The following is a 14063-nucleotide window of genomic DNA, read 5'->3' as shown; positions in this document are numbered from 1 at the left end:
AACTGCACTTATTGGAGTTTTGTTGGATACTCCTGGCACCTTGGAGAGCATAGACAAAGTCCAATTAGAGAACCTTTACAGATCCCTTCTTAACCAGTGCAATACATCAAACAGGTGGCCCTTATTCGGCATTTCATTAGAGCTGAAAGAACAGGGAATTGGAAGCTCCACCTCTACTGCATAAGAGAGATGAAGCCTCACTTCCACGCTGCAGGGCATCTCCAAGGTTGTATTTACAACAGATGGAGTCTTTGGGGAAAAGCATGCCGCAGATGATTACCAACTGTTCCCAGACAAGGGATATTCACCATCCGACGTCTAGATTCTTTCTAGGGTGGAAACTTAATCTCAATCTAACTCTGTTAATAATTTCAAATTGCTTTTAAAAACTCATATTTTTGTTCAATAATTCACTCTTTGTTTTGCTTTGATTTTGTTTATCTGGATATGATTATTTGAACTTTTTAAATCTCTTTATGATTGTATATTTGTATTCTTTACTTTTATAGTTTTACTTTTGTACAGTGTATAAGGACATCTGCATTATGTGCTTTATAAATTTGTATTATTATCATTACAGCAACTCTTAGGTGGGGAGCCGAGCCGGGAGAAGAAAACAGAGCAAAAACAAGAAGATCGGCAAAACGCAGACCAGTCCACCACCCTGAGTCACTGTGCAAGTCCAATCAAGTACAAATAATAATGGCAACAACAACAATGCATTAACAAAATTAAATAAGTTAAAAACAAGAATCAAATCAAAAGCAAAATTATTCCAAGAGTCAGATCATGCAGTGCTCCGCAGCCGGAGGCACAGAAGAGAACTCAAACAAAAGGAAACGGAGAACTGCATAACCCAACCATGAGAAAAATACAGAGCGGCTTAATGGCAAAACCATAAGAGTTTATACGAGTTTGATCCAAGGCACAATAATTAAAAATATAAATATTATATCAGCTAACAAGTACAATAAATATTGAGTTGGAATGGCTGCAAACCTTTGTTTTACAGCTCTAATTTCTAGTATAGTTAATTATCTTGGATGAGCATTGGGCAATCGCCAAATGCATTTATACTTTTTGTGGATCGCTGCGCAGACGACAACATGGCGCCGAGCATAGCCCCTCACAGAAATGCTCTCATTGCAAATAATGTTCTTCTGCTACTGGTTTTGGTGATTTTGAGGCGGCGAAAGACGAAAGTCTTTCGCCGCATCCACACTTACCAACACGAAATCAATAGCAATCGAGCAGGTGATGCGTATGTCTATCGATCAGTTCGACTGGTTATTAGCGAGGGTGGAACCACACCTTCAACACTAAAATACACATGCATGTCTTGCATTTCCTGCAGAGAGACTTGCAATAACAATTCGGTGAGTAAATGTATCTTAATTCTTCACAATAATCGAATAAAATCAATCAATCAATCAATCAATCAATCACAATAAATCAGCTATCATAAAAAGTAAACCCAAATTAAAAGTTTTGAATATTTACTTTAAATTAATTTAACCTTAATTGTAACATCATTTTACATGGAAATTGTCTAGTTTGACTTTCATTACATCCATTACAGTCAATACAGGGATGAAAGTCCACTTTTGACAAAAAGCCTGAAAAACAGAGTGAAAATTACCAGAATGGCCCTAAAATGGGCTAAAAAAAAAATTGTGTAAATCTGGACTACAAAAAAGCCTAAATTGAAAACTTCCATCCCTGTAAATATTAGTATGGAAACCGCCTTAAAATGAACGCAAGCATCCCAAGTGCTTTTTATTAGGTCATATGCGGCATACATTTGTCATCAAAATACACACAATTTATAAAACTTGACTCAAGATTTTCAACAACAAATACATTCATAAAAGCAGCCATTTTACACATGTTAGTGTATTATCATTAATTATGTTCACTAGAAGACTGAGGTCCTGACAAAATGGAACTAAATGAGAACAACCATGAAATAAAACAACTTGAAAAACATTGGGTATATAATATCCAGCACACATTAGCAGACATTATCAACATCCCTGAGAAACCACTCACAGACCCCCCCCCATGTGACATCCCCACTCTTCTCACATGCACAACCATCTTTTTTTGTATTAATACATGCAGGATTGTGCTGATCGAAAGCGAGAACTTCAATATCATGACAATGGTGAGAATGATGAGGAGCCGCCGGTCAAGTACACAAAAACCATTACACAATCACTTGATGAATGCCTGAAGACGACGAATGAGCGCATATGTTCATTAGAAAAGGCCCTGATAAAGAGTAAATTGGAATTATTTGAGAAGAACCAACAAATAAGTCAACTTGAACATCCTGATCATGTTAGCTCGATAGCTCAACTATCATCTATCTTGCCAGAAGCAGCCCTTGAATTCGTCAAAAATGAGATCATTAATGCAAGTCGGCATCCGAATGGAAGAAGGTAGGACTATAGACGAATCCAACAAGCCAAGTCATGGTCAGGATTTGGTCGGCCATGACGGGTATTGGGTGGATTAAAGCCGCTTAAAATTTGATGTTAGATTCTTTTGTGTTGTACATTGTCATTATTCTTTTGTCTACGTGTAATTAACACAGGTGATAGAATGCAGTTTAAAATACCCTCCAAGGCCGCATCATTTCACATTTTAGGTGAGATGGAGCCGACGGGGACCCAACTTTGGCAGCCATTGAGGTGTAGGAATGCGTGAAATTGGATTCGTCTATATATTATGACAGAGAAATTTAAAAATTGTGTCAAATGAACTTAGTTAAATAACTGCAGGCAAAAACTTGATTTATCTTTTCCTTGCACCATAGCCCATTTTTAGTACCTTTTATTTCAATAAGATATAATATTATGGGTAAATTTATAAAGGAATGGCGATCTATGCATTTTCAGCACCATAGTTAATGGTTTTAGTTGCACGTACTGCGATCTCATTTGCGTATTCTTATAGAATGCACTACATGCGTCTTCTGTGTGACGCTATTGCTGCAGTGTACCGTGTGATAGAGGGTATGCAGAGACCAATGAAATTTAGCCCTGACAAGCTAAACCATAGCCAATGACTAAGAATTTTTTTAAATTTATTTATTCATTTTTAAAATTAATTTATTAATTATTTATTTTTAAATTTAAAAAAATTTATTTATTAATTTTTTTTTTTTTTTTTAATTTAAAAATATTCGTAAATTACTGACAACCATTTTGGTATTGAGTTGGAATGGCTGCAAACCTTTGTTTTACAGCTCTAATTTCTAGTATAGTTAATTATCTTGGATGAGTGTGGGGCAATGGCCGAATGCATTTATACTTTTTTGTGGATCGCTGCGCAGACGACAACATGGCGCCGAGCATGACCTCTCACAGAAACGCTCTCATTGCAAATAATGTTCTTCTGCTGGTTTTGGTGATTTTGAGGCGGCGAAGACGGCGCCGCATCCACACTTACCAACACGAAATCAATAGCAATCGAGCAGAGCGATTTTTACAATTTGATTCAGGAGTTGCGGAATTCAGGTGATGGGGGTGCATGTTTTAGGCAGGTGATGCGTATGTCTATTGATCAGTTATTAGCGAGGGTGGAACCACACCTTCAACACTAAAATACACATGCATGTCTTGCATTTCCTGCAGAGAGACTTGCAATAACAAATTGGTGAGTAAATGTATATCTTAATTCTTCACAATAAATCAGCTATCCTAAAAAGTAAATCCAAATTAAAAGTTTTGAATATTTACTTTAAATTAATTCAACCTTAATTGTAACATCATTTTGCAAGAAAATTGTCTGGTTTGACTTTCATTACATCCATTACAGTCAATACAGGGATGAAAGTCCATTTTTGACAAAAAGTCTGAAAAACAGAGTGAAAATTACCAGAATGGCCCCAAAACGTGCTCAAAATATTAAAAAATTGTGTAAATCTGGACTACAAAAAAGCCTAAATTCAAACAAAAAGCCTGGAAACTTCCATCCCTGTAGATATTCGTATGGAATCCACCTTAAAATGACCGCAAGCATCCTGAGTGCTTTTATTAGGTCAAATGCGGCATATATTTGTCATCAAAACACACACAATTTATAAAACTTGACTCAAGATTTTCAACAACAAATACTTTCATAAAAGCAGCCATGTTTTGGTTTCAGTGAGTAAACATCTTGTTTCACCAGGTATCCCAGCATACATGGTTGAACTGTTGCCGTGAGTTGATTTAGTCTTTAGGTGCCATTGCCTGAAGCTGCTTCAAGTTGGGGTCACATTCTTCTGTTGCTTCTTGCAGTAAAACCTAATAGGATACAAGGTAAAATATGACATTTTACTATCATTCAAAAAGTAACAACTCTTTAAAAACATGGAATAAAACAATTTACCATCCACACATATATTCACTACACACAAACCCAACCTATGTTTAACCCAGTTAATCATAAGCAACCTGTTGCAATAGTCTTAACCTGATGTAACTTTTAAAATGTGTTTAAACAAGATGGGTTCTTGGGCTAAAAGCCTGTGAAATAATGTACTGAGGTCAATAAGGCCAAAAATAAAGGTTTGTCTCAAAGCTCACGCGCGCATTTGTAAAAATCGCACGATTTGAAAAAAAAAACGTGGACATTTTTTTCTTCATTTTTTCCGGAAAAAATCAGATTTTTTTTCTCGAAATACCATAAAAATAAAAACGTCCGGAATAGCAAAAAAAAAAAAAAAAAAAAATATCGCATTTCTCATTGCATTGGTTTTCAAACAACTGGTGAGCTTTGAGACAAACCTTTATTTTTTTTATTGGCCTAAGATGGACTCAATGCTGGCTTCAACATCAATCATTCCCAGCTATTTGGCAATACCCATTGTTGACTTGCAAGCCGACGTCTTACAAAGTGTCATAAATAGTGGACCAGTTTAACATTATTAAAATCTTCAAAATGTTAAACATATATTATGTATCAATTATACAAATTGAGTTCGAATTTGACAAGGCTCCATAGATTTTCAGATCAACTGGCCTGATTGGGAAAGGTTGAGCTTATTTTTAATATTGAGTAAATCCCTATAACCTTTAAATAGATTTGGTGAGAATATAGACAAGAATGAAATCTGCCTTTAATACCTTGATAGAGTCTTGGTCTTTCTTTGCAGCAAGTATCTTGGCCAGTTGTAATCGAGCTACTGATCTCATGAAGACATCACATGGCTGATGAGATGCCACCAAGGCCTGCTGAAAACTACGCTTGGCATGTCTACATAATTATAAATGGTGATGGGAAAAATTGTTATTTAAAGTCTGTCACTCAATGGTTTGTATCAATGAATCAATCATTTATAATTTACATTAATTTTGCAGCACTTGTATCATGGTCATCAGCATTTATTATTTAGAAAGTGCAATTGCAAAAAATATCAGAAGGGCAAAACTGACAAATAGTTTTGGATGGCATCAGGCAATGGCTCCCTTGTACATGTGCCTATATAATAGCTGAAACCTCCTAAATTCAACCCCTTGGTTTGTATTGTACACATCCACAGAATGAGCCAAGCAGTTCATCCATTATCTTGAAATAGTTACAATGACAGTTGTGCCATTTTGCTGTCTTCCCGCTCAGAGATAAAAACCAAGTTATGTTTATGGTTAAACAAATTCATCAAGATCAGTGGAGTAAACTCTGTAAACAAAGTTTGTTGTATCTGATCCAGATAATGGTGTTGCCCGTTGTTGCCAAAACCTGCGCTGGAGATCTATCTAGTGTCAGTTGCCAGTAGAAATCCTTATCATCAAGTTTTGACAAAGGCAACAGAGTTGCTGAAACGTACACAAGTAAGTGCATTTTCTGGATCGCATACAACAAACTTTGTTTATCAAGTTAAGTGATAAGTGATTAAGTGATAACATAATAACCAGAAATAGAATATCATCCTTTCCTTTGAAACATGTTAAAAATCTAAATTCTAAGACAAGTGTTCACACAAGTGGCTCTTCAAAGTTTGGACTATCATCAACTTCACTTGCATGTTCCAAACCAGACATGTATAGTTAAATGCTGAAGAGAGTCAGTACTAACATTTAGTTTTTTATACTTACTTTACATTTGAATTTTGTGAGTGTAACAATCCTTGTAGTAACAATGCCACTGGATTTCCAGGCTTTAGTTTCAAGGCTTCTGTAATAGCTTCCTGTGCTAAATTCAACCATTTTTCTTTTTCTTCTGACACCTACAAAACAAAGAAATTATTCTGTAAATAAAATGTTTTCAAACCAAACATAGTACTCAGAAAGGGACATATATACCAAACTATTATTCTGTAAATAAAATGTTTTCAAACCCAACATAGTACTCAGAAAGGGACATATATACCAAACTATTATTCTGTAAATAAAATGTTTTATAAAACCCAACATAGTACTCAGAAAGGGACATATTATACCAAACTATTATTCTGTAAATAAAATGTTTTATAAAACCCAACATAGTACTCAGAAAGGGACGTATATACCAAACTATAATTCTGTAAATAAAATGTTTTCAAACCCAACATAGTACTCAGAAAGGGACATATATACCAAACTATTATTCTGTAAATAAAATGTTTTATAAAACCCAACATAGTACTCAGAAAGGGACATATTATACCAAACTATTATTCTGTAAATAAAATGTTTTATAAAACCCAACATAGTACTCAGAAAGGGACATATATACCAAACTATTATTCTGTAAATAAAATGCTTTATAAAACCCAACATAGTACTCAGAAAGAGACGTATATACCAAACTATTATTCTGTAAATAAAATGTTTTATAAAACCCAACATAGTCTCAGAAAGAGAGACATATACCTAACTATTATTTAAATAGGATATAACCATTTTTCTTTTTCTTCTGACACCTACAAAACAAAGAAATTATTCTGTAAGTAAAATGTTTTATAAAACCCAACATAGTACTCAGAAAGAGACATATATACCTAACTATTATTCTGTAAATAAAATGTTTTATAAAACCCAACATAGTCTCAGAAAGAGACATATATACCTAACTATTATTTAAATAGGATATAACCATTTTTCTTTTTCTTCTGACACCTACAAAACAAAGAAATTATTCTGTAAGTAAAATGTTTTATAAAACCCAACATAGTACTCAGAAAGAGACGTATATACCAAACTATTATTCTGTAAATAAAATGTTTTATAAAACCCAACATAGTCTCAGAAAGAGACATATATACCTAACTATTATTTAAATAGGATATAACCATTTTTCTTTTTCTTCTGACACCTACAAAACAAAGAAATTATTCTGTAAATAAAATGTTTTATAAAACCCAACATAGTACTCAGAAAGGGACATATATACCAAACTATTATTCTGTAAATAAAATGTTTTATAAAACCCAACATAGTACTCAGAAAGGGACATATTATACCAAACTATTATTCTGTAAATAAAATGTTTTATAAAACCCAACATAGTACTCAGAAAGGGACATACATACCAAACTATTAGTCTGTAAATAAAATGTTTTATAAAACCCAACATAGTACTCAGAAAGGGACATATTATACCAAACTATTATTCTGTAAATAAAATGTTTTATAAAACCCAACATAGTACTCAGAAAGGGACATATATACCAAACTATTATTCTGTAAATAAAATGCTTTATAAAACCCAACATAGTACTCAGAAAGAGACATATATACCAAACTATTATTCTGTAAATAAAATGTTTTATAAAACCCAACATAGTACTCAGAAAGAGACATATATACCAAACTATTATTCTGTAAATAAAATGCTTTATAAAACCCAACATAGTACTCAGAAAGAGACATATATACCTAACTATTATTTAAATAGGATATAAACCTTTGTAAACATTCACTGGATAACAATTTCATTTTATTTTATTTTATTAATTTCAATTTATTGTTCCATCACCTTCTGAATAAAGACAATCAGAACTGATTATATCACTTGTATGAGTGGATATAATCATATATGTGACACGATCAAGGGAAATGAGTCGGATGTCGCTAATATTGATTTTGAGATATTGGCAAAGAAAGTGTTAAAATTCTTTTGTTTTATATTGTTTTCAGCGATTGATAAATTGATAAATTTTGAAATTCAAAATGGCCACTATTTTTAGCCTTTTTTAAGCCGTATTTGTCCCGAAAGCGCACAAAGTCATATTTTTCTTAATGATTATTTATACTTTTGATTGTCAAAATCCACTAAGAACATGATTAGGATCATTTTCTAGAATCCAAGATGGCTGCCAAATCCAAAATGGCCACCAATTTGTCTAAAATGGTCTGCCAGCTATAAGGACATTGATTTCTTTCATTTTTCATGATTAATTTCGCTACTTATGTTTCTGAGAATCCACTGAGAACTAATAACTTAATTTGGTCCATTTTCTCCAATCCAAGATGGCCTCTAAATCCAAAATGGCCGCCTTTTATTAAAATATGGCATACTGCTTTTGGCAATTACTATCATCGAGAGTAAAATACACGTATCTCATTTCTGTCAGATATGGATATTAAAATGATTCTTAACATCTTAAAGTAGTGCAACAACATTGTTTAAGGAGAATATAGGTGCATTTCACCTTTCAAAATGGCCGCCAAGTGTTTGAAATTGGCTATGATTATTTTTTCAGCATTTATGCAATGAAATGCAGAAAATCATGTTTTTAAAAGGTGAAATATATTGTAATTCAACTTTAGATATTTATGATAGAGTTGACCTTGAGGCATCTAAATGCCTAGTTGCAATCAATACTCATCATCTATGTTATCAGTATTTTCAAGTTCCTCAGTTTTGTGCACATAGCTGTATTGGTACACTCTTCATCTGCTCTACAAGCACATGCTTCTGTACTCAGCTCAGATAGTGTCGTCTGCAGGAACATCTTCAGGAGCATTTGCTTTTTCCACATCCGCACCTAACAAGCTCGACAACAGACTCGGGAGCTATTGCAATGTCTGACAGGATAGGTACTGGAATGTTATCTGCATCATTCGACCATCCTAGTTTGAATGGGTCTGGAATATTGGGATGTACCACAAGGTCTTGACTCAAACATTCTGCATATACGCTCGAGAATGTATTGATGCCACGCACAGAAGTTGGAGGATTTTATCAATCCCCTGGTTGGCTCTTGAAGCGTTTCCGTCTCAGTTTTTCAGCTGTGTTGGCCTGTAGCTCGTTTTTTGTGCCCATGAGCCTGCACAAAACCTCTCACAGCCTGAAACAACACTTTGAGAAGGCATTTCTTCATCACCAAGTTGACGCAGTGCTGTGAGTTCTTCAGGTGTTGCTTCAGTGAAGACCTTGAAAGCAGCCTTCTTGCCTATACCTCTGATATGTCCACATGTGTCGCTTCCTGTTAAACAATGAAATCCCGGAAGCGCTGCTGCTTTTGATGTCCCAATACGGATATGTATTGGTTTCAGCAAGAGTTTCCTTCTGTTGTCACCTCTTCCCATAAAGCTCCATACGCATGGTTGTCTGAATGATGTTCGTCTGATTATATCTTTGATTGAGTTTTCTCTTCCATAATTATCAAATATGACACGGCAACCTTCATAGTCACTCTAACATGTCTGCATGTGAAAAGCAACATATATTATGTTCAGCCATCGACAGGTGTTAGTACACAAGAGGAAGCAGACAGTATAATCATGCTACATGCAGCTAGCAGAGATCTCTCAAGCTGGAAAGAATGTCCATATCATAACCCAAGATACAGATGTTATGGTCTTTGCTCTTCGAAGACTCACGGTTCTTGGTCTTCAGACAACCATGCGTATGGGAACAGGTGACAACAGAAGGGAAATCTTGCTGAAACCAATACATATCCGTCTTGGGACATCAAAAGCAGCAGCGCTTCCGGGATTTCATTGTTTAACAGGATGCGACACATGCATATAGGCAAGAAGACTGCCTTCAAGGCCTCCACTGAAGCAACACCTGAAGAACTCACAGCACTGAGTCAACTTGGTGATGCAGAAATGCCTTCTTAATGTGTTGTTTCAGGCTGTGAGAGGTTTTTGTGCAGGCTCATGGGCACAAAAAAGACCTACAGGCCAACACAGCTGAAAAACTGAGACGGAAACGCTTCAGAGCTAACTAGGGAGGATTGATAAAATTCCTTCAACTTCTAGTGCATGGCATCAACACATTCTATGGGCGCATATGCAAGCATATGTTTGGAGTCAAGACCTTGTGGTAAATATTCCAGACCCTCAAGCTAGGATGATTGAGTGATGCAGATAACATTCCAGTACCTATCCTGTCAGACATTGCAATAGCTCCCGAGTCTGTTGTCGAGCTTGTTAGGTGCGGATGTGGAATAAGCAAATGCTCCAGAAGATGTTCCTGCAGACGATACAATCTGACTTGTACAGTAGCAGGTGCTTGTAGAGTAGATAAAGAGTGTACCAATATGATAGGCCTACAGCTGTGCACCAAACTGAGGAACTTATGATGACAACTAGGCATTTACATGCCTCAAGGTCAGCTCTATCATAAATGTTTGAAAATGAATTACAATATTTAAATTTCAACTTTTAAAAACTTGATTTTCTGCATTTCATTGCATAAATGCTGAAAAATTAATCTTAGCCAATTTCAAGACACTTTGGCAGCCATTTTGAAAGTCTAAATGCACCTATATTCTCCTTAAACAATGTTGTTGCACTACTTTAAGATGTTTCGAATCATTTTCTTATCCATATCTAACAGAAATAAGACAGATGTATTTTACTCTCAATGATAGTAATTGTTCAAAGCGGTATGCCATATTAGAATAAAGGCGGCCATTTTGGATTTAGAGGCCATCTTGGATTGGAGAAAATGGACCAAATTAAGTTTTTAGTTCTCAGTGGATTCTCAGAAACATAAGCAGTGAAAATAATCAGGAAAAGGAAAGAAATCAATGTCCTTATAGCTGGCAGACCATTTTAGACAAATTGGCGGCCATTTTGGATTTGGCAGCCATCTTGGATTCTAGAAAATGATCCTAATTATGTTCTTAGTGGATTTTGACAATCAAAAGTATAAATAATCATTAAGAAAAATATGACTTTGTGCGCTTTAGGGACAAATACGGCTTTAAAAGGTTAAATATAGTGGCCATTTTGAATTTCAAAATGGCCGCCAAGACACACTCGAAAAAAAATGGAACCAACTCAGGTTTTGTTACCTAGGGTATAAGGAAGCAAAATAACCTTGGTTCCACTATTGTAGCAAATTTTGCAATGACTTATGATAATTCTACATAACACCATGTACTACAACATGAGTTTTTCAGTTTCTGAAAGCTCTAAATGTCCTCTTTAGAAACATGTGTAAAACCCATTTTCGACCAGGGCTGACATGTGACTCATTCCCCTTGATCATGTCACATATGAATTGAATTACTTTTTGTTACTTTTTTTAATGACATCATGACTAGTATAATTCATGTTAGCAATGGTTATGTGAATGGGACTTGCATTTATTGGTGGGCATAATAGATGTTCTAATGGTTACCCTTAGTTATTATGATAATGGTACCAAATTGGAAAAACATAATACTTAAATTACATTCTGTAAAGTTTGGTAAATTGCATTAAGTTTGATATTGAAATTGCCATTGGCAGTTTTAAGTGTGAGTCCTTAAAACTGGGTAAGAAATGAAACACAATTTGTAATAATATTTCTCTATAATAATTGTGACCTGATCCAGTCCACTCATGCTAAAGTCATATATTATTCAAAACTGAGTTATTATCAGATTTATATAAAGTAAAAATTTCCCTTCCTATCAGTCCAAACCCAATTTTTACAGAATGAATGCATGAGGAGATATAAACTGTGGATTTAAACTTCGGAATTTAGACTCTTTTTACACGTTTTTTCCCAGTCATTTTTCATCAACACATTTTCTCTCCATAGCAACAGAGGGATAGAAGTGAGGTATAGTAATGAAACTTGGCAGGTATGTGGAAAAGGCATCATGTTTTATCTATGAGTCAGCACATTTGAACATCAGTCATTAGGGTTCAAAGTCAATGAGCAATATTTATTTGGCATTTGTTGTATTTTGGTCAATTTTCTTGACACTTCTGGAATTACATGACTTCAGAAAAAATAATTTATCCCTGCAAGTGACTAGATATGAAAAAAATAAAAAAGAATAGCTAAGATAAAATTTTACTGGCTATACCACTGCATCAAAATCTCAATTTGCTCAAAAATCACCACTGACACCTATTTCGGGCTATATCAGTTTCGAATCAAGTTGCTGACATTAGCCTGAGTGGACTAAATCTGGTCGAAATTAGGAATGAAGACACATGTAGATGGTACAAGGGGCAAAAATCAGATTTTGTCTCTATGTATATCCTATCCCCTTCCTAACCCTGGTTTTTTTTTTAAGTTTCAATTCTCGCTATTCACAATAAGGGCGCCGCCAGCGGTTTGCTATGTAATCGTGATGTATCATGGGAAAAGGTCGACATCAAAGTCCGCGCAATACGAATATTACCATGCTATTACATAGTAACACGTGACAATATTTTTTTAGTTTGTCAAAATAAAGGTGTTACACACGAATCGATACTCAATAATACTTAATAATGTGATTTGAAATGTGCACAATTAATTTTTTCTCTATCGATTTGCGTGTAATACCATTATATTGACAAACTAAAAAATTGTGAATAGCGAGAATTGATGACCTAAAATTGCTTGGAACATGTCCTACTTTGTATGTGGTGTGGGCAAGATGTGCTAGCCTAAGCAATATAACAGCATGGTTGGAGGATTCCATCTGGAGGGCCTGTCGGTAACACACTTCAGCAGCAGCAAGTAGACCAGCATTCTTGTACACTTCTGCCAAAAACTGAAAAGATATTTAAAAAAATGTATACAAAGTATAATTAATATATTGATTAAAATCAATCAAACTAAAAGGACCAATAAATTGGCTTTATAGATGCACACACAAAATAGAATGCAAAACTCTTAAAACTGCAATATTTTGTTTGGTTAACCATATATAAATAAAAATAAATTAAGACATGTAAAAAAAAATGCAACAATTTGTATGATTGATTTTCTATGTGTGCTAGTTTCATGTTTCACAAGCAACATTGAGTAATGTTTACCTCCATATAAAACAACCCAGGGGAAATACCTTCACATGGACTTGATTTTTATGACAAAACCTTTTATTTGGTTCACTTAACAAATAACAATACCACCCACACTCATTTGGGAATTAGTAAAGAAATAAAATGTATATAAATTCTGTGTAACTAACTGTAATTGTAAATTTCTTTCCAGGCTAATGTGTATAGCAAACTGGAGTGTGTGTTCATGCATGCAGAAAAATGCCTCAGGATACTTCAGGCAGTTATATTTGTTACCTACTTTTCTAGAAAAGAATTGATTGATCATGGCTCTGGTAATTGATGACAATACTAACTTTACAAACAGCAGTGGCAATGGTGAAATGACATTCAAAGTGTATTACTGGGAGCAGATTTTAACATCAGTACTCTTTTTGCTTGTAGCACTCACTGGTATCATTGGAAACTCCATGATCATATTAGCAGTTGCATTCTCACGTAAACTACAGACATCTACTAATGCGCTTGTCGCCAGTCTTGGTGTCACTGATCTCATAACATCATTCTTCCTGATATTTTACACCATTGGTGTACTTGGAAAGAACCGCTGGCCCATACCTCATGCCTACTGGTTGTGTGAATTGACAGCATTCATGACCTATTCCTGCACTGGAACTAGTTTGTACACTCTGGGTGCCATCGGGGCGAATCGTCTTGTACTGATTGTAAAACCACGCCTGTATCCTAGAATTTTCACCTCTTGGAAGCTTGGCCTCTGGATAGCTATTCCATGGCTGATACCAGTACTTGCTAATATCATAGTTGTTGTGACAGATTTTGGAGCGTTTGGCTATGACGTTTTTGACTATGCATGTGCTGCTGTTAATGTTGGAAACACTACTTATCTCTCTCTATACACAATTCTTGTTGGAT

General features: G+C 34.9%; 1 protein-coding gene across 1 annotated transcript in view; it reads right to left on the bottom strand.

The window, feature by feature from the left end:
• Window positions 1-3907: 3907 nt before the first annotated feature.
• LOC140159430 (tetratricopeptide repeat protein 37-like) overlaps window positions 3908-14063 on the bottom strand; it is a 34281-nt gene continuing 24125 nt past the window's right edge. Inside the window, exons 12-15 of the mRNA XM_072182905.1 lie at window positions 12764-12901; window positions 6084-6214; window positions 5115-5244; window positions 3908-4292 (exon numbers count right to left, since the gene is read on the bottom strand). Coding sequence (XP_072039006.1) covers window positions 4218-4292; window positions 5115-5244; window positions 6084-6214; window positions 12764-12901 — 474 coding nt within the window. The 3' untranslated portion in view covers window positions 3908-4217. The remainder of the gene's footprint in view (window positions 4293-5114; window positions 5245-6083; window positions 6215-12763; window positions 12902-14063) is intronic.

Source organism: Amphiura filiformis, chromosome 8 (genome assembly GCF_039555335.1).
Source record: "Amphiura filiformis chromosome 8, Afil_fr2py, whole genome shotgun sequence".
Lineage (NCBI taxonomy): Eukaryota > Metazoa > Echinodermata > Ophiuroidea > Amphilepidida > Amphiuridae > Amphiura > Amphiura filiformis.
The sequence above is the reverse complement of the archived record's forward strand: the minus strand, read 5'-3'. Positions and strand labels throughout refer to the sequence as shown.